Source organism: Echeneis naucrates, chromosome 16 (assembly GCF_900963305.1).
Source record: "Echeneis naucrates chromosome 16, fEcheNa1.1, whole genome shotgun sequence".
In the NCBI taxonomy this organism is placed as follows: domain Eukaryota; kingdom Metazoa; phylum Chordata; class Actinopteri; order Carangiformes; family Echeneidae; genus Echeneis; species Echeneis naucrates.
The window spans coordinates 24,040,091-24,067,936 of NC_042526.1; the positions used below are offsets into that span (position 1 = coordinate 24,040,091).

General features: G+C 41.6%; 3 protein-coding genes across 5 annotated transcripts in view; all 3 read right to left on the minus strand.

Annotated features, from left to right (window-relative positions):
* Positions 1-7,636, minus strand: part of carmil2 (capping protein regulator and myosin 1 linker 2) — a 55,002-nt gene extending 47,366 nt beyond the window's left edge. Inside the window, exons 1-10 of the mRNA XM_029521964.1 lie at positions 7,496-7,636; positions 5,488-5,591; positions 5,242-5,292; positions 4,260-4,319; positions 4,058-4,179; positions 3,794-3,891; positions 3,191-3,261; positions 2,985-3,058; positions 2,813-2,888; positions 2,329-2,417 (exon numbers count right to left, since the gene is read on the minus strand). Of these exons, the coding sequence (XP_029377824.1) occupies positions 2,329-2,417; positions 2,813-2,888; positions 2,985-3,058; positions 3,191-3,261; positions 3,794-3,891; positions 4,058-4,179; positions 4,260-4,319; positions 5,242-5,292; positions 5,488-5,591; positions 7,496-7,523 (773 nt within the window). The 5' untranslated portion in view covers positions 7,524-7,636. The remainder of the gene's footprint in view (positions 1-2,328; positions 2,418-2,812; positions 2,889-2,984; positions 3,059-3,190; positions 3,262-3,793; positions 3,892-4,057; positions 4,180-4,259; positions 4,320-5,241; positions 5,293-5,487; positions 5,592-7,495) is intronic.
* A 1,812-nt stretch (positions 7,637-9,448) lies between these two features.
* On the minus strand, positions 9,449-23,501 carry ctcf (CCCTC-binding factor (zinc finger protein)). The gene is made up of 16 exons (XM_029523766.1): positions 23,334-23,501; positions 20,740-20,920; positions 20,500-20,645; positions 19,619-19,738; positions 19,224-19,403; positions 16,894-17,106; positions 16,600-16,762; positions 14,994-15,164; positions 14,746-14,879; positions 14,406-14,526; positions 13,368-13,517; positions 13,095-13,255; positions 12,423-12,605; positions 12,202-12,334; positions 11,875-12,114; positions 9,449-11,356 (listed from the first exon to the last, which is right to left on the minus strand). The coding sequence occupies exons 2-16, from the start codon at positions 20,906-20,908 to the stop codon at positions 11,112-11,114; spliced, it is 2,529 nt and encodes an 842-aa protein (XP_029379626.1). The 5' UTR covers positions 20,909-20,920; positions 23,334-23,501; the 3' UTR covers positions 9,449-11,111.
* A 669-nt stretch (positions 23,502-24,170) lies between these two features.
* Positions 24,171-27,846, minus strand: part of ripor1 (RHO family interacting cell polarization regulator 1) — a 55,390-nt gene continuing 51,714 nt past the window's right edge. For all 3 annotated transcript variants that reach the window (XM_029523336.1, XM_029523335.1, XM_029523337.1), the window contains exon 24: positions 24,171-27,725. In XM_029523336.1, the coding sequence (XP_029379196.1) occupies positions 27,628-27,725 (98 nt within the window). In that variant the 3' untranslated portion in view covers positions 24,171-27,627. The remainder of the gene's footprint in view (positions 27,726-27,846) is intronic.

Sequence of the window (27,846 nt, forward strand, 5' to 3'; positions counted from 1 at the left end):
CAATACGCACGTTGCATAGCGCCCCACAAACTAATAGAAAATAAATAAATAAATAAAAAACCTGACAACGTGACCGTCCATTGCACTAGTGTTAGTTATCCCTCGGGGAATGAAAAAGGAGGAAGAAACAGCATGATAATGAACTGCGGGAACAGCAGTCAGGTAACTCTCCTCTGCGGGGGGGAGAGACTAGTCTGTGTGTGACCTACATCAACAGGCTGTTTATCTGCAGCTTGCTTGCTTCTACAGTTTCAGTTGTAGTGTAGTTACAACTGTACTTAAACAAAATGGAAAGTCATGGATAAATATTGACTAAGATTGAATTTTGTTTGCTTGGATAGCCCACAGGCAAATATAGATGCAGATATCTTTGTGAATAAATAAAACTCTAAAATATTCTGACAATGGTGCTAAACAAATAATAATTATATAATAAATAATAATATAAATGATTACCTACATTTGAAATATCTGAAAGTAAAACAAGTGCAGCCAATTTGAATTAATATTAGCCTACTAATCTATATTTTACAGGTGCTATGCTAAAGTTTCTCACTGCCACAAGCACAGTGGAAGGACAGATGAGCCAGTTTCATCCAGGACAGGCACAGATGAGCCATTTACAGCTTCAAACAAAAACAGTTGCACCGTGCAACTGTTGAAAATTTTTGGAGTTCAGAGCAGAATTATGCCATGGAGGTCTGAGCCGGCTCTGAATCACACAACCAGCCTCAAACCAAGGATCCAAAATTGAACTCTCCAGTGTTTTATCTGAAGCGTTGCCCTCTTCAAGGAGATATACTTGTGTCACAATAGGTGACCTTCTGCACTTTTGCAGAAATATTAAATTCAAACAGCTGCCTTTGAGAGATGAAAAGGCAGAGTAAAGCAGTGTGAAAAGCAGAGATGGATGGATAGATGCTTTGTTTATCCAGACGGACAGTCAACAGTTTGTTGCTCACATATATAAATCATTCACACAACAAAGAAACCATAAATACACAAAAAAGAAAAAAAATTCTTTTTCTCTACCTATATTTATGCCATATAAATATAGATAGAGAAAAAAGAAGTCACCAAAGCATAGGACAGCACACTGGACACAATCGATTGGTAGAACATGTGCATGCGCTTAGAGCAGATGTTAAAGCAGGCAGGGTCAGGGTCAGGGTCAGGGTCAGGGTCAGGGCCAGGGCCAGGGCCAGGGTGAGGGTCAGGGCCAGGGCCAGGGTCAGGGTCAGGGTCAGGGTCAGGGTCAGGGTCAGGGCCAGGGTCAGGGTCAGGGTCAGGGTCAGGGTCAGGGCCAGGGTCAGGGTCAGGGCCAGGGCCAGGGCCAGGGTCAGGGTCAGGGTCAGGGTCAGGGTCAGGGTCAGGGTCAGGGCCAGGGTCAGGGTCAGGGTCAGGGCCAGGGTCAGGGTCAGGGCCAGGGCCAGGGTCAGGGCCAGGGCCAGGGTCAGGGTCAGGGCCAGGGTCAGGGCCATGGTCAGGGTCAGGGTCAGGGTCAGGGTCAGGGTCAGGGCCAGGGTCAGGGTCAGGGCCAGGGTCAGGGTCAGGGTCAGGGCCAGGGTCAGGGTCAGGGCCAGGGCCAGGGTCAGGGCCAGGGCCAGGGCCAGGGTCAGGGTCAGGGCCAGGGTCAGGGCCAGGGTCAGGGCCAGGCCTAACATTCTGCTCTGCTCTGCCACTTCTTATACACAAAGTCAATGTTAGCAGACCAGTCCAGTTTGCTGTCCAGCTGCACACCCAGGTGTTTGTAGGTGTTTGTAGGTGCTGACCACTTCCACTGACTGTGAAGAGGGAGTGCCTGCAGGAAGTCCAAAAACATCTCTTTGTTTTAGAGACATTCAGCTGGAGCTTGTTTTGGTGACGTCACATCACAAAATCCTCTGCACTCCTCTTCCTCACCTTCCCTGCTACATACCACAATTGCAGTAGGAACAAAAAATCATCAAACCCAAATCCTGTTTGTTGGAAAGTAGGTGCATTTCGCTGTGGACCGAGACCTTTGATGCTTTCACCGGATTAATAGAGGACCTGGGCCTGATTTAGAATCAAAGAAGACATGGAGCTCTACCTTCGGACTGTACAGACCTTTAACATCTAACTTTAGACCATATGGACCTTTTGTCAGTGTTGTGTGACACTCTGTTCCCCACCCTCATGTTTTATACCTGTGTCTTGTTGTCTCCCCATATTGTTTTTAAGCCAGTATGACATTTCTTGCCTTTATTGCTTGTGCTTCTGATTGTGTATTTTACCCGGGAGTATTCCCCAGTGATTGTGACATGTTGAACTTCGTGCTTGAGCTGAAAAACACACAGACAAACTCACAGTTTGAGTCCACAGGCCTCCAATGAGAGCTCCTTGAGGCTGGGAGATCTGGATAGCAGGAAATTCAACTGCTGCTGGATATCTACGGACTGAAGATACAGAAAGACAGACAAGGTCCAAAAAAAAATGCCTTGTTTTGTTTTACCAGAGAAATGCTGTGATGCATCAAAGATTTACAGTGGGCTAAGAAAGAATGGAATAAACCTCATTATCCCTGAGAGCAGATTTGTGTTTTAAACGTTGATGGCTGAATCATTGTTAATCTGATCTGATGAGTGTTGATTAGTTGTCATAGTTCCTACATGATTGCCAAATGACTTGTTTTCCACATTTTTCAGAGCAAATAAGGATGGAAGCTGCAAAAATTAGCATGATTGGTCTTTCCATTTACATTGATATATTTATGGACCTGCATATTCTTCATGCTGGTGAAGGCAAACACATTATTTTATTGTGTCAGTGACTGTATGTGGAATACATTTACCAGTTTAAGTTCCTTGCAGTAGATCTTGGTGAACCACTGGTTGAAGGACAGGGCTGCTACAGCTAATGCCAAGTCTCTAGGAGCAGACGAGGCATGAAATGAGGAGAATTAAAACAAAGTATGACTGAGGTGATTGAAGTGAACTAAATAGTCTGTACAGACCTGCTTTTACCTGCTGTCTAAGTGGCTGAAGTCCTGAAGGTTGAACTGTCTCCAGTTGTGGATGTAGTAGATATTGTCAACATCCTGCCAAAGCAGTTAGCTATTCTTCATTTGGATACACCATTGCTAACATTTGGTTATCGTCAACTGGCTATTAGGTGTCACGTGAATCTCCCTGAGAAGTTTGGTCTATTACATTGGTCTGTGCTAACTTACCCACTGGATCTCCTCTCTGAACAGCATCTCATTGAAATCACACAAAGCAGCATAGGTATCAGAGAATCCCCCTGAGGAGCACATCCAAACGCACTACTTATGTGAAAATGGGTAAACAAAATAAAAACATTTCCATTTCCTATGAGGGTTCCTGTAATGTTTTAGTCCAGGTTTATTCACTTGTGGGGAAAAACAACTACTTGAACTGTTCAAATTCTAAATACAGTTTGAGGAAGTCACACTGTTGTACGGTTGCAGTCTTTAAGGTGGTTGTGTTTATTTGGACTTCTGTGTTTCTTTTTATCAATGTGATCCTGAAGCACAGGATAATACTTCTTCATTCAGCAGTCCATTTCAGGGGGGGTGTACAATTTTTACTCTATAAAATTGATTGTTTTACAGCTTTACAAATAACTTTACTTTTTTGACCGCAATTTGAGTCTTCTTACAATTCTCAAACAGTTTGGAGTATGTATTGGCTATAAATGATTCCAAATAAGACTTTTTGAAACGTGACAGCCCTCCAGAATACACAGCTAACACTCACTTCACGGCCCATTCCCGATCACCAATCACCCATAGTGTAACCTGAAAGGTGCGTACCACAGGAGCTAGGCTGACTGTTCAGTTGCTCGTCCACCTTGGTGGTCAGTGTGAAGAGTCTTTGCTGAAGATCAGGAGGAACTGTCTTCAAGAGCTTTCTGAGAAGTGAGGGTGACAAAAATAGTCTGATTCAACCATAGCTTACTCTGTGAGGCTGCACCTCAGCATGGTGAGGCTGAATTCTACCATAAGTGGAGCTAATGGTGTAATTGGTGTTCATCACTTCATGAGAATGAAACAAATGATCTGCGGAGTGAGACCCACCCTGGAGAGGAATCAGGGTATATCCTCTTCAATGAGGCAGTGATGTGACTGACCATGGCCTCAAGATCCTCCACGTGCAGTACACTGAAAGACCAAGTCTGCCTGTCTGTCTCCAACACAATCTGCAACACACACACACACATCATACACACATGACGCTTACTCCTTAGAAACACAAGCCACAGCTTATTTAAAGCTTTACCTGTGTGAGACTGTGAATGTTGATGGAGCAAATCTCCAGGTAGCTGAATGAGCTCTCCACCTGCACACATTGGCACACACATACATGTGAAAACACATTTCCCATGCTTGTGTGCATCTTCATTGATAAAAAGTATTCACCAAACCCAAAATAAACCCATTAACCCGAAGCTGATCTTGGAGATTGTGTGCAGACTTATAAAGTGCATTTCCTGCAGATTTAACACTCAGTTTAACTCCAAATTAAAGATCAAATATAGACATTTAGAGGTCTGTACAGTGTACAGTGTAAAGGACCATTCTGTCTGAAGGATTAAACTTTAATATTTCATATGCCAATATCTTTATCCAATGTTGGGAAGCAACACTAAAGCTAACTCTTCTGTCCACTGTGTATTTTCATCTACTTAGTATTCTAACCACCTAGCCCCTGCGTGTTTTGACACTTTCTGATAGCAAATCAATGTAGCGTCCAATCTACCCTGAAGATGTCCCACTGCTCAGAGGACATGTTGCCACATTTTGTGCTGTAAAGGCAATGATTCTTTGGTCAAGTGTCAATCTCCGTCATCTGCTCCGTACAAGAAATTATGTTCAGCAGTCGGGAAAACTTACAAATAGCCCTTTAATTGCCCCTTAAAGCCACAAATATTACTCATGTGGACATGACTGTGTAAAATTTTAATTTTAAATGTAAATCTTAAATTTCAGTCATTGAAATAGTGAGTATTGAACACACCTCTATTTATGACAACACAGACAGCAGAGAGCTCTAAACCTGGGCACATACAACGTATCTACATTCCTACAGCCCACTTAAACAGAGCTGTGAAATCAAGCAGTGTCTGCTCATAAAGTCAACACAAGCCTGAATGAAACCATTGCAGACTTATCTAGTGACGTTACCTCTCTGGGACAGTTAGACAGATTTCAAACCTTCGAATATTGAATTGACATGTTTTAATAATTGAGTTGTGATTTACCCTGACAGGTTGCTTATTACTGAACAGGTAGCCCCTCCAGACACTCAGTACCTAAGATGACAGACACGTGATGAGAAGGACAGAAACGTGCTCCCAGATAGAAATGCACATATTATTACTTATAGCATACTGGATCCTCGAGTTGGTGTGACAGTAACTGTGTGTCACTTGATCCAAACATATCCTTCCCTGTAAGCTGTTATTAAAGATCTGATCGCTCAATGTCTGTACTGTTTAAGCACTCACCACAAACCCGCTGGCTGGTCTCCCACCTGGCTGACCGGAATAGTTCAGGACCACTGGTGTCACCAGACAGACTCTGTGAGGCCTCAGCACCTCTGAGATCTGATCTGTTCAAGCACACAGAGACAGATGCACGCACGACTAAATATGGCTATTGCCGTATTTGCAATTGTGCTGGACCCAACCAAGGAACAAAACATGAAACCGGGTGCAACAGCTGTCGATTGCTAAACTACATCACTGGGTGCTGCTCCAGCTAACCAGCATTCACATAAAAAAGAGTTATAATGTAAAATGTGAAAATGGTGTAGAACACATCAGTCACTTCTCTTGGTCAGTATAAACATTCGACAGGAGAATATTAATTACAAACCATCAAGTCAAATCTTAGTTTCTATTTTCTGTTTTGACTTTTGAGTTGTGATATGCCATGAAAGGTTTCTTGCCTCGCCACAGACTCAGTAACTAACCTACATGAATATGTAAACACTGAGCCTTGAAACCAGCTGTCAGAACTTCTGGAACAAAGCAGTCACTTTCCCCCATCTCACCCATCTTGGGGAATGCTAAGTTTTAAAAACAGCAGCTATTTGATTTATTTGTGTAGTTGGTCTCCTGTCTCACAACTGAAAATGCCTCTTTATGATGGGACACAGGTCAATAGTTGCAGGCACAACAGCTTTAACAACAACAAAGAAGTAAAAAGCCTCTGACAGTGTCTGAACATGTATCAGGAAATATCAGCTGGATGGATTCTGGAGTCTAAAGTGTGTGTGATGCCCAAACTCGTTCTGGACTTGTTCTCTTTTCTCAACATCTGAACAAAGTTCAGTTTGAGTTATGTTTCCTTTTTGATGCCCGTTGGATAAACTGATAAGCACAATGGAAACACAGCTGTTAGCTGACACGTGGGCCCTAAAAGGACAAGGCCATTTGGGCTTGCTCTGACACAACACAACAAATTCTGTAGACATTTACTTTAATGGTTTACAAATATCCCTCCACATTTATTGTATGAAATATATTGCATAGTTTCACTTCATCCAGGAAGAACCAAAGCCTCCGTAGTTGGTTGAACAACTTTGGCTGTGATTTCAGCATCCAGTCTTTTTGGGAAATATGGCTTTTGTCAGTAACTCCTGATGTGTCAGGTTAATGTCAGGATGTTATATGTGATGCATGAACCTCTGACCCAGTTCTGATGGTTGAGATCCTGAATTATGGATCCCTCTGCGCTTTGCTGTGTTCAGCTCTCCTTAGCCCTGCAGCTAAAAACTTCAATGTTGGGATGGTGTTGGACAGGTGATGAGCAGCACCTAGTTTCCTCCAGACATGACACAGGAATTTAGGGCTCAGAGTCATTTAGCCGCTTAAAAAAAAACAAAAAACAACAACAAAAAAAAAAATCTTCAACAAGCTATGCCACAATCAAGTCTCCAAGCTTTACAGCAGCTCCTTCTTCCACACGGTTTCTGCTCTTTTCCTGACTATCAGCTTTGAGACCTGATACAGACACGTGTGTCATCCACATCTGGTCCAATCAGCTTATCACAGTTTACCAGTCCAGGTGGAGAAACACCTCAGATGATCCAAAGGAAACTGACCTAAACTTCAGAAGACACACTGAAGCGTCAGAATACGTCTGTCAATACGATGGATCAGCTTTTACTTTTTAAGATTTACTAACACTTCTCAAACTCAGTTTTCACTTTGTCTTCAGTGTTCTGAGCATAATGATAAAACAAAGTCTGCAAACCTTCTGGCTGAAGTTGTCAAATTTCAGTCAGAAGGTCAACAGCCTTGTGCACCCCAAGAAATTGAACAATTTTTACTTTCTAACAGTTTCAAGACAAATTGGACATTACAAACCTCATGAAGGACTATTTTTTTACACTCTTTAATTGTGCAGCTAAACATACTGTGTGCATATCACATTTTGTAACACGTGCTAAAACACACTGGTACAATCTTTCAGTTTTGTCATGGATGCCGTTGAAGCTGGTGATCTTACCTTGTAGGTCTGGAGTGATGGAGTCCATCTTCAGTATAATGTTAGTGCTGATGGAAAGACACTCAAACTGATTATCTGCTGCTCCTAACCAACAAACCACACCCACTAGGAGCACACGCAGACAATACCAGAGGGGAACTAATGAACTAAATCATGGAAATTAAGACGTAATTCACAAAAAAAAAAAAAACACAACAAAACAGTAAATCATTCAGCGACGATTGAAATGCAGCAACCACAAAATGAAGTGTGGACACACACACACACTTGAACATTACCACCAGACTTCTCTTACAGGTGCACTTTTGCACACAACACACACTCTTTTCCACCCGTGCATACACACGCACTTCACTTTGTCTTGCTTATTGTGCACACATTTTCTGCTTGTGAACCTTGACACGCACATCCTGTTCAACGCTGTGACTCACTGTCACTTTGAAAATGGAGGGCAGCAGGCAGGAACCCGGTCTGCCCTCCCACACTGAAACTCACCGCACTCAGGAAATCTGCACTTTCACAGTTGAGCATCAAACTGCCTGAAACATCAAGTTTCAAGTTTAAGTTTGAACTTTCAAATCAGGATCTCTAAGCAGCTCTTCATCTTCCACATTATGAACTCGTTGCTCATCTCTCATCTGGCCAACAGGGGGCAGCAAAAAATACAGAAATGAACCCCACATACATTATCATCTGAAAATCCTCTTATCAAAAGTCAAAGCATTGCACTAATTTTAAGTGCAAATATATTTGAGAAAAAAAATTGTGAATTGTGGTGATAAACCTATCAGATTATTATTAATGCAGATCACTTTGAGATTGATTAAACAGTTTCTTGTTAGGTGGTCAACATAAATATAAAGCTTACTATAACTGATGTAGCCAAACACTAGAACAGTTGCAAGGTCAATGGAGTAAAACTACAAGGTAAGAAGTTAAAGAACAGATTATCCTGAAGACGGTTGACCTGAAATAGAGTGAAGTCATCATTTTTCACCACTTGGCTTAAAACCATTATCTCTTTATTACCTATACTCTGTACTTATTACATTTCTTGATGAGAAGCAAAACCAGATACAAGTCCAACTTACCTTCGCTTTGCTGTTGACCACGCCTTTACATTTTGACAACTTCACCTTCCTCTGCTCCAGGGACAACCTGTCCATCTTAAATCTCAGTTCACATGTTCCAGATGTATTCTGTGACTTTTGTTTCTGTGCAAGTTTGAGGGGAATTAAATGGTATCAGATGGATCAGATGCTTTTTAAATTCCCTGTATTAGTTGTTGACCATTAAACATTGTTCACATACTTCTTCACTCAACCACTCAGTCCCACCATTTTTCTCTGTACTGACCTGAAGGAAGAAGAAAAGCATGCAGCAGTCATAGGCCCATTAGGATGATTTTATTTTTCATCAGTTATACAGTGTCTCAGCTTCAAAATGACATCACAAAGGTTTCTTTCATCTTTAAAATTGTACTCTCGAGTTTGCCGAAACAAAACCAAGTGAAAGGGAGAACAATGCTGTTGCTATGGGAAAAGTGAAGCATGTGTCCGTCTGCCTGCAGAGGCAAAGCCTGACTGACTGAACAAAACACTGATCAGATCTGTGGCCACATCTGTCCACAGTTCCTTAAGATTAAAATGTTTTCATTTAATGTCAAACCAAAGTCGCGAAACAGAAGAAAACATGAGGAATAAATGATGTTCAGAGTAAAACCACCATCTGAACGGAAGATCCCTTTCTGTCCTTACTTCACAGGTGATCTTAAAAACAGCAGGGACAGCTCTGACTGACTGCTGCAAAGATCAGGACATTCTTTAGCATCAGCACAAAGGGCAATGACTGAAATGCAAAAGGGACTACGAGACTGGGGCTGACAGGATGTGGCTTAGCCCTCTTGGTTACATTGTTAATGAAAATACAGCAAAAAAAACAACAACAAAAAAAACAAAAACAAAAACAAAAAAAAAAAAAACCCACACTGCTTCCAAAAACAGTTTTAAAACTTGTCTATGAAAGAGAACATTATGTTGTCATTGCTTAAACTCTGAATTTCATTCAATTAATGGTTCTGTCTTTCAACAGATACTACACAGATGAAAGTCTCATACTTTTGGGCCAAAGATTAGAGAAGGTAGGAATGAGACAAAGCTTCTGTTGTACAACTGAGCCAGACCTGCGAGCAAGTAGAGAAACCCAGTGACAACTACAAAAAACAGCGAGACATGATAACTGTAAAAGCTGTATCAAAGCAGATAGAAAATTAATACGAGCAACCAAAAATAAACTGAAAATGGTTGAAATTCATATTACTCAATTCAGCTTGGTTTGTTCAGACGGGATTATGTGTGGAATTTAAGTACAATCACCTTTACAGGCTAAAGACATCAAGCAGTAGGTACAGTGCTGACATGTTCACCACATGAAGGACACTTCAACATCCTTTAACCAACACATCTCCAAATCAGCTGTCTAAAGCCATTAAAACGCTTCAAAGGAAATCAAAGAGCAAAGGGTGTAAAATATGTATTTACATGCAGATCACCTGCCACAGTTGGTAGTGGTTGTGGGGGGAATTCAAATGCACACACATAATTCCATGTGAACTAGCATTAAGCATATGAAGTATCAGGAATGTTCAAAATCAAAACCACAGTAAACCTACCAGTCAGGATCGTGTGCATCCAGGAAAAATCCAGCGGGGGTTGTTGATCATGTAACACAACTACCAATGCGCTCTCCAACAGGACTGACATTAACTAAGAATCATACATATCTATCAGTGACGACTTGGAGAAAATAGAAAACAGTCCAAAAATAACTTCTTTAGGGAAACTACTGAGCAGCTATCAAGTTTGTACAGTACATGAGCTGGCTGAGGCCAAGTCGCCATCACAACAAGTTTGGATGCTGGCAGTGTGGACGATGAACAAGGAAGCATGTTCATTTGAATGTTCCTCCTTCATTAGCTCATTATTTAAAGGCAAATCTTTCCATCCCTTCAATGCACAAACAGCCAACTACAACTACAAACAAGACCATGTGTTTAAACAGGCCAGGTGAGAAAGTCATTCTGTTGAAAAGGTATACAGATCCCAACTGTGATATCTCAGAGGCAGAACTAACGTACCACACACTACATCTTCATTAAGAAAAACTACATATATGTATAGATCAAGGCCTGGGACCTGATAGATCACCATAGTTGCAAGAACCTTGAGCAGAACAAAGTGAGATAAGTAAAATAACTCCTTGTGCAGAGCAGCATAGAGGAACTGTGGGTAAATAACACAGGATGTGGCTTTGAGTAGACTCAAGTAGGAAAATACAGTTATTCATTCATAGACATTCAAACTGAGAAGAGCAGAAATCAGTCAGTCATTAGTTTAGACAATATCTGCGTATGATGTGGGTGAGGACACAGGGAGGTGCAGGTAGATCTGCGTACATAAGTATGCAGGCTGACATAGAGAGATGTAAAGTTACTGTGTAGGTATTTACATGTGGCTTGCTTTCTTTCTTTATATTTGTTTTTTGTAGCCATCCCAATGAAGAATTCACCAATTTTAGACAAAGTCCGGCTGCCAATGTGTATGTGGCTGTGCCATGTTCACCGGTCCATCATGCTGAGGATCATTTCTGGTGTCAGGTCTCCATTAGCTGCAGCAGCTGCTGTCTCCTCATTCACAGCCAGCTCAACAGTCTCCACCCCTTCCCCATCTAGCCCTACCCCCTCCACAGTCAGGGCCACTCCCTGCTCCAGTGGTGCCGCTGCAGCATCACCCTCCTCCTTCTTCACTATGATGTTCTCCACTGCTCCGGTGCTCTCATCCTCCACCTGAATGATGGCAGCAGCTGCACAACACAGTTGACAACAGTCAAGTTTGATTATAACTCACTGAAACGTAGCTAATGACACATTACCAGCTACATAAAAAGAGGTTCAGGATTTGAACTTGGCCCCTCTGACAGCATAGGGCATTACCTGATACTGTGTAGTGGCGTACCAACATTCTATTTTATAGACATACATACCATCTGACATGTCAGGTAACTGTATATTAACTTGAATTAATTCAGCATATTACTGTTTTGATAGAATATAATTGCTTAAGTATGTACCAGAAATTCAGTTCTCTTGTTAAAGCTGCTTGATGCAGTCACTATCCCAAAAAACTAAATTCCATGTTCAAACTGCATGGTGTAGGCACCATCTCAAGGCCTTCCTCACTCTCTCTTAGTGAGTGAATAACCCACTCTCCTGTTCACCTGCTGCTTGTTGTGTGGCTTGTTATCTCTCTATGTAAATGTCAATACTTCAACTCAGCTGTTTTTGGAAATGAAATATTAGAGTTAATTAACAGGCTACCTACCAGAGGCAGTCGTTTTGGCAGCCACCCTTACTGACTTGGTGGTTGCAGGAGGCTTAGGGGCATTCTTCGGTGGTCGGCCTCGTTTCCTCTTGACAGGCGGTTCGTCAGGGGCTGGTACAGGAATAGCAGCAGGGGCTTGGTCCAGCTCCATGCCTTCTGGCTCCTCCTCTTCCTGTAGCAGTGATGACTCTTCCTCACCTTCATCCTCCTCTTCCTCATCTGGTTCAATGTGATCTTCCTCTGAATGACAGCAGCACAACAAAGATCAGATAAACTCACCAGAGCCGAGGGAATGTATGTTCACCCAATGCAACCTCAGATTCTCACCACTGTCCTCCTCATCTCTCCTGCTCCTCATTTTCCTCTTTCTTCCTCTTCTCCCCTTCTTTGGGGTTGGAGCTCCATTCTCACCATCCTCCACCTCACCACTGCAGTTTTCAGCATGGCGTGCCATGGTATTCTACAGAAATAGATTTGTGTTTTTTGAGTTGAACCCTGTAAGAGTGTTAGGGTTCATGTGCATGACAATAAGAGAGAATAACCCTTACCCTGCGAGTGAAGGTTTTGCTGCATTTGGGGCAGACAAACGCAGTAGGAACAAAGTTGGGGTCATGGTAGCGTTTGAAGTGCATGTCCAGCAGCTGCTTCTGTCTGAAGGTCTTCTCACACTGGCTGCAGGCATACGGTTTCTCTCCGGTGTGGGTTCGACGGTGCATCACCATGTGGCGCTCCTGTAGCCACAGCATAACACCTGTTAACTTGCGAGTCCATGTGACTTAATTTTATCATGTGGGTTCTCAAAATGAAAAGAAAAGTAACTGACAAATTTTCTGAAACAATTTTATAGCTCAAATAGCAAAACTACTTAACTTAAAAAAAACAAACAAACAAAAAAAAAAAACCCTACAACCATGAATGTACCAAAGTGTCAGATAGCACTCAAAGACACTTTATAAAATGAAAATACAAATGTTCTTAATGTACAATTATAAAACCAAAGCAAAAAACTAAGAGAAAAAAAATTTGCTGTACTGTTTAGCTCTTTCTTTATGTGGAGGTTTGGGCAGTTCTTTCTCAATCTAGAGAATCAGCTCTTTGTAACAAACCCTGATTTATCATGTGTGACAGACTTCAGTTAATAAATTCATGAATAAAAATAGCTAAGATTTGGATCTGTCAAGTGACTGTACATCATTAGGTAGAGAAATTGGTGTATAGACCTGGCGGCAGCAGTAGTCACACATGTCGCATTTGAACCTTTTCTCATTTTTGTGGGACTTCTGGTGCTGGATCAGAGCATAGCGCTCATGAAAAACAGCGTCACAGTAGCGACACTTCTTTCCCGTTTCAATAAATGAGTGCTGCTTACGAAGATGGACACCTGTGGACGCATAGTTAAAAAGAGAACAAATGTGAATGAAACCACATGGCAAAGAGTATAGTAACATGATACAGTAGTGTGTGTGTGTGCCCAGTTTGTGTGTTTGTTTTACCTAGGTCACTCTTTCGTGCAATGACAGTGTCACAGTGTGGACAGTGGAATTTGGCCACATTTTCTGTGTGCTTCTGCAGAATATGCATCTTCATGGTTCCACTCTGAGTGAACCGGGCGTGGCAGATGTAGCATTCATAAGGTTTCTCTCCTGAGGAAGTTTTAGTATACACAGATTCATCACTACTTAATATTTTTTTCAAATTAAAAGATGTAACAAAATGGCAGAGGATATATACATACCTCATAATACATTTCAGCAATGGCTCATGACAGGCCATTATATGCACCTATTATATCCCAGATAAGGGGTGTTGTTCCCACTTATCTGGGATATAATAAATGTGCGCATACAAATATATATATTGTAATAATGCACACTACAGAGTTTGGTTTTTACAAATTTCATCAACATAAAGAACAAAGGCCATCCTGGCTGCCTGCATGGCAGTGGCTATGCAGACTGACTAGCTACAATACAGTTTTATTTCATCATTTTGCTTTTTCCCCCAATTGTCTACCTGCTGTTTCGTAGCTCCACGCTATTTCCAAGCTATTGTCTTTTTTGAGCTACTAGTTTTACTTTAATATTTAAGAACAGTTGCATTTCATATATAAGAAATGAAAATCACAGTTTTATAGTTTACAATTCATGAGGGAGAAGTTCACACTTTATTTAAATTGACTTGCATTTTGCATTCTCTATCCTCCTGCTTTCATTCTCTCTCTACTCATTGCTTCCCCCTTTCTCACACCCTCTCCCTCTCCACTCTTTCTGTCATTTCAGCTATCTCTCTCTCAACCAATCAGTCAAGGAAGATGGCTCCTCCCACCCTGAGACTGGTTCTGTCCGAGGTTTTTGCCTCTTAAAAAGGATATTTTTCCCTCCAGTGTCACCATTGCTTGCTCATGGAGGCATTTGTTCAATCTCTTCTATAAAGAGTTTGTTCTAGACCTGCTCTATGTAAAGTACCTTAATGTAGCTCAGTTAAGATTTGGTGCTTGGTTGACTCTTAACTTGTTAAGAGTCACTTGTTACCTGAGTGTGTCCTCATATGTCTCTTCAGCTTGTACGTGTCTCTGCTGGCATAGCTGCAGAGACTGCACTGGAATGGACGCTCACCAGTGTGGGAACGGATGTGGCGTTTTAGTTTGCTCACCTACAAAAACATTCACATAGAAACACACAGTGATCCTAAAGAACACTGCAACAAAATATTGACCCTGTAATTTTGCAGTGTTTTGTTCTGAAACCAAATGGATTAGTACGTTTTAACCTCACTTCAGTGCTACAGAAGTGTGAATCAATATTTAAACCTCCTTCACTCTTGGATTAATAGAGGTGGATAAAGCACAAAGAAGGCTGCACTTTGACTTACCTCTACACTGGCATAATCGCACATGGAACATTTAAAGGGTTTTTCATGCGTGTGTTTGTAGCGACGATGACGAACTAGCTCTCCACTGGTCACAAATGCCATATCACAGTCTGTACACTTATGTGGACGAGTTCCTACATAAATAATAAACAAGACAGCATGTTGAAAAGCTGGATCATTCCCCTTCTCCTTTAATATGAGACCTATACATTTTTAGTCTTTAGTCATGAGCATCAGTGTTGGTGTACCTGTGTGCGTGTTGAGATGGTTTCTCAGCAAGGTGACTGTCCTGAAGGCCCTTCCACACAGGTGACACTTGTGAGGTCTTTCATCAGTGTGGCTCTTCATGTGTCTGTCCAGGTTGGAGCGGCGAGGGCAAGTGTAGCTACACAGTTCACACTGAAAGGTCTTCTTCACTCCTATTACACAACATTGAATAAAGGGATTAGTCAGGACAAACTTTCCTCTTGTGTTTGGACCCCGACCAAATAAATAAAAACAAATTTACTCATCAATATTGGCATTGAATTAACTCCCCTGTTCTGGGCAGCTGCCATTAAAATTTCCACAAAAGAAAACAACAAAACATCAAAAGACATATTACTTGCATAACTAAACTGACACAATTGATTACAATTATAATTATTACTGTGTTACAATTTGCTGAAAATGTTCAGCTATAAACACACAAACTGAAACTCTCTAATTTGTTCATTAAATGTAAATATGATATCATGGGGCCAGCAGCAGTGCTAGGTTTCCCCGCTGTTTGCCCACTCAATAAGGTCATAGCTAATGTATTAGGCACACTGGGACCTCACCCAAACCAACCAGTTATGGATCTACTCTGGGTGTAAGACTGTTTTTATGTATGCATATTACACTAGAAATAACGTTTAAACTCTGCTCAGAAATTACAGGATTGTTTCCTGTGTGAAGCTTTTGCAGAACTGTAATAAACCAGTACATTAGAAGCTTGTGTGAATTGTAACGACTGATACATTGGTGAATGTCAGCGCAACACATGGTGATGTGATCAATATCAGGTATCAGAATCCTGTGAGGCTGAGACTTGCCTTTTTAAATATGTGTAAACAAAGTTGGTCCTGCTACTCATGTAAAATAAGATTTATCTTGATTGACCCATAACCTTTTAAAACTGAAGACTCCTATTGTCCTATTTTTCCTTATTTTGAATATAAAAAGGCCTAGAAAATGTCCTGTGAGTAAGTACGCTTGCCCATTTTTTCACAACAGCCATTCACAGCCTTCAATATCCAGCAGTTTAGAGTATGTTGAAAGAGTGAATTAACAGTTAACAAAGAAGGAGCGGCTTTGCCAACTTCCGGCAACAGCTTGAGTGGAATTACCGTAATGACCCGACTGGCTGTGAATCGAAACTTCTCAGCTTTCAGAAAATGCTGGAATTTCTCAGCCAAGAGCTATTGTTCACATTGAGAATGGCAGCACAGAGGATGTTGCTGTTTTACAGATGGTTGAAAGGAGAAAAATAGAAAATCAAAGGCAGGCCCCACCCAGTGGCTCATACTATAGGTGTAGCAATTGCAATATCCTAACTGTGATGACGAGAGCTGTAATGAGTGCTAATAATCCAAAAGTTTTTCTGTGTGGTGATGTTTGTAATGATATAATGTATATTAATTCATTCATCTTCTTATCCATTTCACATATTGGGTAAAGGTGGGATACACCCTGGAAAGGTATATAACAAGTGTATATCATTGTAAATTGAATAAATTACACAACAACATTAGTTACTGCAGCTACTCAAAATCGCTGCAAGTTGGGAGTCGTGAATAGAATGAGTTGGTCCAGATCTTTACAATGCCTCACCTTTCTTTTTGATCTTTGTGGGTTTGGGGGGTTTCATGTTGCCCACCACTTTCTCAGCATTGACCTCAGACAGAAGGCCCTCCTGCTGTTCTTCTTCAAAGTCATAGACACTGACATCCATGTCCTTATCTCCATCTGCGTAACGCAGTCGACTCTTTTTACCCTGGGGGAAAAAAAACAAAAAACAAAAAAACAAGTCTTCAAACCTCATGAGATTATGAAAATTTTAAACACGCCTTTGAGATTCACTTACAGCCCAACATCAAAAAGACTGATATCATGTAGGTACCTTACCTTTTTTGTCTTCTTGACTGCTCCAGATGTAGGCTGATAGTCTGGGTCTTTAGCCCAGTTGGGGTCATCATTTTGTGGCTGAATGGGCTCATCATCCCCTTCCTCCAACAGCTGGTTACCCACCTCATCCTCTTCCTCTTCAGGGTGGGCTTCACCTCCCTCCTCATCCTGCTCAACTGTTTCCACCTCCCCATTAGCACCAACCTTGACAACCTACATGCAGTAATAATTTTTGTCAATTTGTCACTCCTGGCTAATTATTTATAAGGCTTTCTGCCACAGGTGCTGAAGTACAATAATAAATAAAGTTTTTTAGTTTCATATTTTGGGGCAGCACTGAGTCATAGTGGTTGGCACAGTTGCATCACAGAAAGAAGGTTGTGGGATCAATGCCCAGAACCTGGGGTCTTTCTATGGGGAGACGATTCTTCCTGTGCTTACATGGGTTTCCTCTGTGTACACTCTAAGGACATGCATGTCTAGGTTGATTGGTGACTCGAAATTCCCCATAGGAATGAATGTGAGTGGTTGTCTGTCTCTGTCTGTCTGTGTGTTGGCCCTGCTATGGACTGGCAACCTGTCCACGGTGTTCCCCGCCCTCTCACATTGTGAGCTGGGATGGCTCGAGCACCCCCCATAAGTGGTAGAAGATGAACAAATTAATTAATTTCATATTTTGCCAAATCTACACCCACCCTTTACCATACGCTGCTGGGCACGTTTTATTTTGAAAATTGCAGAATGGTATTGTAAAATAAACTCCCTGATCCAATCAATGACAAAATCATTCCTGATTAAATGTAATCAGCATTCACTACCAGTGGTGAATTACATTAGAACTGTTACAGACAGTTGCAGCTGTTGTTAAATTGTATTTGTATTTACATTTCCATGCTACTGCTGATTATGCTGATCCTCATTTGGAGTGTTTTCTGCAAATGGAGAAGAGCCAAAGTGCTGTTCAAACTGGCTAAAACATGTCCAGTGTATGTGAATTAGTTCTGCTGCTATCGAATATATAATATAATATATAACCCTTGTTCTACGTTTTTTGGAAGCTGTCTAACTGAAAAATTGAACCTTTAAGACAAGAGAAGTGAATACAGGCAGAAAGACAAGAAGCACCGACGGCTACACAAGACCAGGCAGTCAGAGTAGGCTGGTTTATGGTGGAACACAACTTGGATCCTCTCACTTACAAAATCAGCATCCAAAGATCTGTAATTTCTCATTGTTATGTGAGTGTATATTCCTAACAAAAAGGAAAATAAATAACAAGCAATTAGCCCTCACTGGATACTCTTCTCATGCCAAGCTTGTATTATAATATTTGGTAACACAAGGGATGTAATGTTAAATTTTATAAAGCTAATAAAAAGATAATAAAGCTATGCACATTAATTATTTTTAACTCTAAGTTAAGGTTGCTGAATTGGCCAGGCTAACTGCAGGAGCTGAAGCTCAACAAGGCTGACGTACATCCACCAACTACGTTTTAACCCCATAAAGTGGGGCAGATTGGAAATGTTTGGATTACGAAAAGCTATTTTAAAATAATGTAGTAGTGTGGATGTAGCCTAATTTATGCAAGATTTGGTTTGGTTAAATCACCATTAGGATAAATTATGAACCATAAACCATAAACAAACTCTGACTGCCCTGTCTTCAAGGCTGATGTACAGCTGACAACAGCACCTATTGTCTTACTGCCTGTATCCTGTTTGGCAGCTTCTAAAAACTTAGGTCAGGGTTCTTTAACCTTGTTAGTAGTGCACCATACCACATAGCAGCTTTTGGGCATTTATTTGTGTTTGCTGGGGAGTTTGACAGAGAGTGACAAGAGACACCTTCACAAAATACAAAGTCAATGGTGAGATCTTGATTGTTTTCCCCTCTGTGAGTGTGGCTTTTGGAGGATGACATGATGCGCTCTGTCTTTATCTTCCAGCTGCTAAAACCGAACATATCTGCCCCTCCTTCTTCTTCCTTTGCGTGCGTGACGTCAACGCCTTGTGCTTTGTAAAAATTAAACGATTCCTCGAGGCAGAGGAAATTCATCAATTATTTTTTGTAATCGGGGTACTCAAATTATTCGAGGAATCGTTTCAGCCCAAATGTAAATAGTCAAGTGATTTGCGTTTGTCGACCTGGTTGAGGATAATTGCCTTGTACTCCGAGAACTTGTTGTGGTCAGCACATTAATCTGATGGTATTTAGACTTAAACTGTGAGTTCTCAGAACAGCAACTTATGATTCTAATTTCCAAATATGATAATGCTTTTGTCATGTATCACTTAAATTGTGATGACTGAGCATGTCTCTTTATCTACCTGAAAGCCCTCAGGCAATGGTAGGGTGTGGCAGATGACTGGATCACCATCCTTTGGCATTGCAGTGGTGTCAACAAAGGTGCCTTGCTGCAGGGCTTCCACGGTAGTGGCAGAAACGGGCACCTGGACCAGCTGGAGCTCCCCGAGGCCAAGAGCTGCTTGCTCCTCCATGTTGACCACCTGATGACAGAGAGAAAACAAAGTTAACACACTTCTCTAAAATGTACAAGGCATATCTTCTGACGAATGGAAGACATGAAGTGGATACGATATAACTGAGAATTTCACTTCTTGAATGCAGACAGCAAGTCTGTGAATCCACAACACTTTAAGATTAAAATTTAAGAATAAAATAACAGGAGAACTACATGTTGTGGTTTCAAAAGAAAACTTACCTGCAGTGTTATGATTTGGGTCTGGTCCACTGTTGTTACAGTTGCTTGGTGTGCAGCACCAGACACGCCTCCAACAACCCCAACTCCGGCTGAGGATCCCCCCACAGCAGCATCTATCACCTGCAATTCAACTTCATATTGAATCACTGTTTCTTGGACAAATCAACAGATTCCTGCAGGAAATTTTATTTCCCAAACTTCCAGCCGATTCAATTTTGATACTAAACATTCTCTTAGAACAGACAACACCCCTCCCGGCTCTCTCTCTCTGTATCCCATGCATGTACATTACAACTGCACAACTTTAAACTCTGTTTCTTCCTGTAGTATTTGTTCTGTCCCTCCTGTACATGCTTCCTGTCACCATCCTACAGGTGCTGAACCATCTCTGCTCCATTTCCCTGCTCAGACCTGCTGCTCCAAGGGCTACTTTTAGTTATCATTACACACTAATATTCACTTCCCAATGTAACCTCTTCTTATCCCCTACTGCTAATATTTGTTAGTGCACATTTAGAACTACCAGGTTACAATCACTATATGTTTTGTTTGTATTTTCCATGGCCTCCTCCCCTGTTCTCGTTCTCACTCCAGTACTCTACCAGGTGACCCTCTCCTCTCTTTGATGTTCGCTGTTTGTCACTCTCTCAACCCAACCAGTCAAGACAGATGGCTGCCCACTCTGAGCCTGGTTCTGCCTCTTAAATGAAAATTTTCCTTGCCACTGTCGCCAAGCAACTTCTCTTGAAGGTATATATATGTTGGGTCTCTTTAACAACTCCATAAAGAGTTTGGCCTACACTCACTTTATGTGTAAAGTGCCTTGATAAGTGTGCAGCCTACAGCTACAGCTAAGACAGGGCTCTCAACAGTGACCTTACCTCAGTCTTCATCTGCAACAGGGTTGGATCCAATGAATCCATAACCATCATTTCAACCCCTGCTGCACCTTCAACTCCAACTCCAACCCCAGCTTCCATCAGCTGCTGCTGTGCCTGAGTGGCTGAAACCATTCCCTCAGTATGACCTGAAATATAACATTGTTGGGGGATAAAACATTTGACCATGTGCACCTAAAAAAGTGTCTTCAAGCAATAGGAGTCAAAAGACTCTATAAGTACCTTGTTCAAGGACAACACCAGCTTGTCCCTCTACCACACCCCCAGCCTCTGCAGCTTGTTGGAGGAGGTCAGCAACCATGGCATCCTGGCTGTGAACAGCCTGAATTGAGGGGAAGTCTTTAGCAGGGACCTCCACCACCCCCACACCCTCTGTTGGCCCTCTGTCCATGCTGGATAAGAACTGAAACGTGGTATTATAGAGACAAATAATAATATTTAGTACTATCAAACTGTGCGTCAAAATGGGCTTTCAGGCTTGTCAGCAGGTTGCAGATTTGCTTTATGACAATGGATCACAGGCGAATATGCAGTTATATGCAATTTTTCTCAACAACACAGCTAACCAGTGTTTCCCACAGAATCAGATGCCAAGTGTGCAAAGAGCCAATACCGGGATACTTTATTATTTATCAAGCACTAATGTATGTAGGTCAATGGAGACTTTTCTCAAAGTTAAATGTAAATGAAATCCCTGGTGTCACTTGTATTTTGTCAGACCTTACTACGCAATTTGGCTTCACTCAGACACGGTAGCAACTTGACTCCTTGTGATAAGATCACCATTTCACGTGACATTATCTAATGGCAGGTTGAAATAAGGTTTTGTATAATACCTAATCCCTATGCTGTGAGTTGGCTAGCAGAATTTCACACACTTCCCGTAAAGCAACACTTCACAAGCAAGGTTTGTTGCAAGGCGTGCTTCAAGGAATGTCTGTGGAAACTGACACAGTTCACAAAACCCATTGTTGTAATATCTTTGGCACGTACTACTTCTGGTTTTACCTGAAATGGCAAGGGAAATGTTAATGTTTTCGTCATTTCTGAACACTGGACTGCAGTCTGCAGGGTTTTGGTAATGGCACTCTCCCTTTTGCTTTGCTGCTGAAAGCCCTGGGTTTCTGCAGAATCAACTGTCTGTTACCTGACTGTCCCTGCCAACCTGAAGGAGGGAAGAGGGATAAGTTACACAACTGCACTCACAAATTTGGATTTCTTACTTTGAGTTTACTTTCCACGTGTACAAAGGCTGACATGAGCTGTCTTATTCAACCTTTTTGTCTGTGAAGTGGACTCCATCTAGATCTCAAGATTGAGTAGGCCGTACAACAAGAATGTCTGATATTTGAATAAACAGTGACTAACTCTTATCTGTCATCATTTACCAAGATACACCAGACCAAGACAGCATGGGCTGATACCTGAGATGATGTTAAATAGTGGTTCTATTTGCTCAGTTCATCTAAACATCATAGTAGCATTTTGATCTCAGAGGAGTGAATACAGGCGACTTGGCAAACATTAGCTGCGGGGCAACAGCAGCTCAATCATGTTTGTGACAATGCCCAACATCTGTTTGTCTGCCGACATAAATGACATATATTTGCCTTGATGTTTCTAGAATCGAACAGGCTCTGGCACAGGCCTTCACAGATGCTTTGCTTGATGGTATAAAAATTGCCACAACATGGTAAATGTTCAGCGGGCAGCAGCAGCCCGCCTGCACGGTGTTTCTCTTGCGGTATTTTTGTACCTCTCCAAGCCGAGTCGTAGAGGGAGCTCTCTGCTGTAATATATATCTGTGGCTATGAGGCTCTAAGTGGGCTTAGAATGAGAGACAAGCGGGCGAAGGGTGCAACGACAACTGCCAAATCCGACCAAAGCCACGATGACAGTGGATAAGAGGAGTTGCAATATTCAACAATGGACGAACTGAGGCTGCTGGAGAACATAAAAATCGTGTGTTCGTTTGGTCTTCCCGGATGAGTGGCTGCTCTGATCACCGTGGATCGTTTTGCTGTGAATGCATCGTCATTCTCTTTGCCTCGCTGGCCTTTTCGTCATTATAGCCGTGTGTACACTTCTCTGGGCGGAGAGTCACACGTTTGACTTTGCAATCCGTCAGTAGTAGGTACGATTAACAGCGATTCTGCTAAACGAAAATGCAAAAGCAGTGTTCATCCTGGCCATGTCCAGTGCTCTTATGGACATAATGTGACTGGGAACAGCGGGTGGGAAGGCCTTGGGTTTTAGCTAATCTTGGTAATTTTGCTAACGCCAGTTGCTGCATGTATTGCTTTGATAGAGATCTCGTTTTAAGTTAGATGAGCGCCTGTAACACAAAGTGGCTCGCTGTTGGAAGACACACACAGGTTACTGTGTTTGTGTTGTGTTGTGCGACCCGCAAGAATGTGTGTATATTGCTACACACGGCGTATGTTAATGAGAACAAGCTAATGTTAGCTACGGGCGATAACTTAAACCCGCCAGTTTCCATGTCGTCAAGGCTGTAAAGACGGGAAACAAAGAAGCGAGAAAATGGACGCCTTGGCCTAAACTCTGTAAGCAGGCTGGCGAAGAATTCCTTATCCTCGACGACATTTTCACGAATATGCATGAAATACAGAAGGTCGAGCACACATTTATTAGAACTTCGTTTATTTATACGTATTTTGACGGGGTTTTCAACAACGATAGAGGGAGACAAACACTCTTCGACAAGCTGCCCGGACCTAGAGCCCCATCGTGACACCTAGAGGCCGATTAAAGATCCTGCAAACTCCCCCCTTATCAGAAAAGTAGTGATACTTTACCTCTTTTATGAGTGTTTCTCCTCCCGTTCAACTCGACCGAAAGCACGCAGTGTCTACTAGAAAGTTTGACGCGCTGGTAAGCGGTGCAGTCTTCTTCGCAGTTTGTTTTAATCCCTCTCCCGCTTTAGCAGAGTAGCCTCTGCCACAAAATGGCAGTTTGGAGCTCAGTGCGCCTGTGCGGCCGCTGGGGGGTGGTGTCGAAACTGCTGCACACCCCTGATTGGCCAGGAGGGGCGCCCCGTCGGAATACATTCAAGGCCATTTATCACAATGTGGGAGAATGGAGTTGCTTTCACAAACCTCGGAGATTACCCCCACATTGCACGTCATAAGGAAAGATTCAGAGTTCTGACTCTGTAGGAAATCTTTCATTTTTAAATTACGTGACTGCACAATTACTTTTGTGGTTCATGATGGCGTAGTGGATTATTGAATTTCAACCTTCACGAATGTGTCCAATAAATACTGTCCAACAGTTACTGTCATGATCACTGTGATGTACAGTCATAGCTGACGAAGACATCTTCTGATATCAAGACTTTCATAAATGTGGTGAATGAAGCATCAATGATCACGAATCATCACAAATAAAGTCCTGTCATGCATTATTACAATGACTGGCTGCAAAAATATGAGATTTCTATTACGATACAAGCACACATCCACCTCTTCAGCAAGGTGTTGTCCTTCTTTGATACTGTACTCTTAACCTACAACAACGTGCTATCTGTCCCAAACCTTCTAAGACGACAGGCCTCGCCCACAGTATCTGTATACTTGTGTGTTGTGTGTACGCAGGTCATATAATTAACAAACACAATGGTCAGAGGGACAATTTATAAACAAATTTTAATAATTGTAATATATTTGATACAAGAACACCTGGAAATATATATATATATATAAAAAAAGAATAAAACAATTTGTGTATAACGCAATTCATCAAGCTTATGGAAAAAATATAACGTGCGATTGTGGTTTTCCACTGCTTCACACTCTCTTTCTTAAATGGAGCATATCATCTCTTTTGCATCTCTGTTACAAACCTTTGAGGCACTCAAATGCAATGGGATGATTTAAGGTTGCAGAGGTATAGCTCAAGGTTGTAGCTGTCTTTTAGAATCTTAAAGAAGAGCGGTAAATACATTGCATACAGTGATCGTCATCATATTTACAAACCCTGAGCCCCCCCCCCCCCCAGACCCCCACACTCACAACAACAGTCATATATTCTCTCCACAAGTGACTCCACTGTCACTTGTAATGCAGTATCAAAGCAGTAAACATTCAAAGTGAACAGAAAATACAAATATCCCAAGGTCAGTTCTTTTCAGGGACACCACAGTTCATCAATGCAGCTTCTTGCCAAACTCAGATTATTTAAATGCTATTTCTAGCATTAATTTGAAGAATCTGACTTTAATTTCAGAAGTGGTAACTCTGATTTTTAAGAAAAAGGTGATATAACGTAGTCTTCATGAAGTAGAAAGAGTTGTGATATTGGAAATTTTAAACCTAAGCCTTACCCTGGAAGGCCAAAGCTGTTCACTCCACATGCTCCAAACAAACACTGTTCTGAACACATCTTTGGAATGCTTTTTTAAATATGGGGCAAATGTTTGGATGAACCGATTCCTCATTGCCTATCCTAGGGCAAAGGTCTCTATGATTTCAATAAACATGAAGAAACACTTTGGCCAATTATGATTGAATATGACTTAAATGTCAAATAGACTAAAATGATGAAGTGGCAGCATTTTATGCAAAAAAATGCCAAAGGTCAATTTCACTTTGACTTCATAATTTTCCTTACAGTGCACAATCAACATGAAGAATCATAGAACTGGCACAGAGTATGCAAACGCATATATTGAAAGTGCCATCATTCATAAGACTGAGACCTTGAAGATCTGGTACAGATGGTAGCATCACTGTCAGCAAAGCCTCTATGCAAGCAATAAAACAGGAGGACTCATGTCACTGGAGCTGCAAATCTGAAGACTGTGCTGGATTAATGCAATTTACAATAATACGTCTTCCTTGAGCAATAATCATAATAATCATAACTGTGATGGCACTGGATTGTTAAACCATTCTCTGTGTAGAGCATGTTAACTGGTTTCCTGCAGTCTCAGTCTCCTTGCAGGGCTACACCGTGGCATATTCTTCTCAGTTTAACTGTTGTCAGTGTGTCGACAGCATAAAACATGACAGCTTGCAAGACAGAGAATGAAAAACTCTATCACCTTGTGAACTGGCAGAAAATTCAGTTAATGAGCCAGTGGTAGCAGTGTTTCAGACATGGAACAGTCTGCGCTAGCTATTGACTACATTCGCTTGCACTGCTGCATCTACTGTATTCAGGGTTAGCATCCCTGCATGACCAACATGTCATCACAAGTAGTGCAGTGCAGCCCAATCTGTTCACCAACGGCTTCATAATACGTTTATTTTAAGGACGTTTCAGCTTCACTGACAAATGCAGAATGAATGGAACATACACCCTATATTTTCTTTTCATATTAACCAATATATCTCATTGCCTCACAGGGTGCAGTCCTTCAACATAGTCCCGTGACTAAAAGCCAACTTTCAAGTTTTATTGCTCATGTATGTGATTCCACATGCATTAAGGCCAACTCAGTGGAGGCAAGTTTGGTTTGCACTGTTAAATTAAGCTCCTCAAAATTAGTTTCTTTTCCAATGGAGGAAGAAAACATGACGTTGCCATGCTTCCAGTACACTGGATTTTGTATCACACCTCCAATGGTCTCTGTTGGTTTGAAACTAAGTGCTTCTGAAACCTACTTAGTATCCAACAATTTGGGTAAGCCTCTGAAGCTGACAACCCATCATGGCCGACTCCTGCAGTGACTGGGCACGCTTCCGTTCAACTTACCGTCCAGCTTATGCTCTTCTGCTACAGAGAGGTCAAGCCGGCTGATAAATGCAGAAAGGAGGAGTCATTGAGAGCCTGCTTTTTACTTCTCCCCTTCACCCCCCTTCACTGAGGCCAGGCAGAACAGGTAACAACACCTAAACCTTCAGGCAACAAACTGAACTTTCTAATGATGCTACAAAGGTCATAGCCATAACAGGCAGGAACAAAAACAATAACTATAACTAATTTAGAGATTGTTGAACAAATGTACACCAGAGTGATGTTTCAGTTCCTGGTCAATCATTTTCAGCTAGTTCCTCTGGTGCAAAATTAGGTCGTATGAACAGCATCCATACTTTCTATCGAACTTTCTTTTTCTGTCACAACTTTGTCCACAGTTTCAGATTGTCTGCTTGGAGTGCAATGCAAAGTGTTGCACAACATGGCTGTAATCTGGACATGAAACATGTTTTCAGTTTCAGTGTGACTGCTTCAATTAGTTCCATCAAATTTGGAAAAGTAGGTTGAAGCATCAGCATCCAATGGTCAGATGTCAGATGTGGCCTTGACTACAGGTAAGGAGAAGTTTCTATAAGATATAGCGCCAACAGAGATTTATCAGAGAAACGACTAAGACTCATTAATGTTGGATTGGATGACATGTCAGAGAACAAATCCTTGATCAGCAGCATCTCTTAGGTGAATTACTTATTTGTGGCTTTTGAGTGGTATTTTTTACTTGCTCAGCATTAACATCTAGCCAGTTAAAACCACAGGGTTGCAGAGGGTGAAAGTAATTTAACTTTGGTATCAGCATTCAGAAGAAACGTAACATTTTCTGGCACTTAGTAGACCATGGGAGATGGCTTTTAATTGTTTAAACAATGAGATTAAAGCATGTAGACTTTTCCTAACTTATTTCAAAAAAGAAATATTTGTGTCTGGACTATGCAGTGGCCTGACTGCAAGGGCCAGGAAATTTCCAGTACTCTGACTTACATATAACTTAAATCCTGCCTTCTAAATACCTCCACATCTTCTTCCTTCAGTAGCCAGCCCTTAATCCATCCTTCCATTGCAGCCTTCCCACATTATACATTCTTCTCAGTGTCTTTACCGACTGGTTTTCTCAGAATCATTATTACAAGTCCATAAAAGAACCTGGTTAAATTGAAGTTCCCTGACTTTAAATCTTTGCCCAGTGTTAAGTGGAGGCGCTGTTCTCAATGTGCAGATTAATGCCACTTCTCTGAATGCGAATGTGATGTGTATGTGTCTTTGTGTGTTTCTGTATTAGTTCATAATCGTGCGGAGGAGCAACATACTGCATCCAAGCACTGCACAGTACACAATATTTAGATAGTGTTGATGACCTCTAGGTTTTGCTTTGACCAAGTGTGTGTGTTTGCTATGTTAGAAAGCTGTGCTGGCCATGCTTCCTGGAGTGAAGAGTCTTGGTATGCCGTCCTGTGACATTTCCACATGTCTGTGAGCCATCTTCCCTTCCTCACCTGCTTGACACAATGAAGGGAAAACAGAAAATGGGAAAAAGGAAATATGAGAGAGAATGAATGAATCACCAGAGACATTTGTAAATATCATTTAGGCAGCAGCAAGTGTGTAATGTGTATA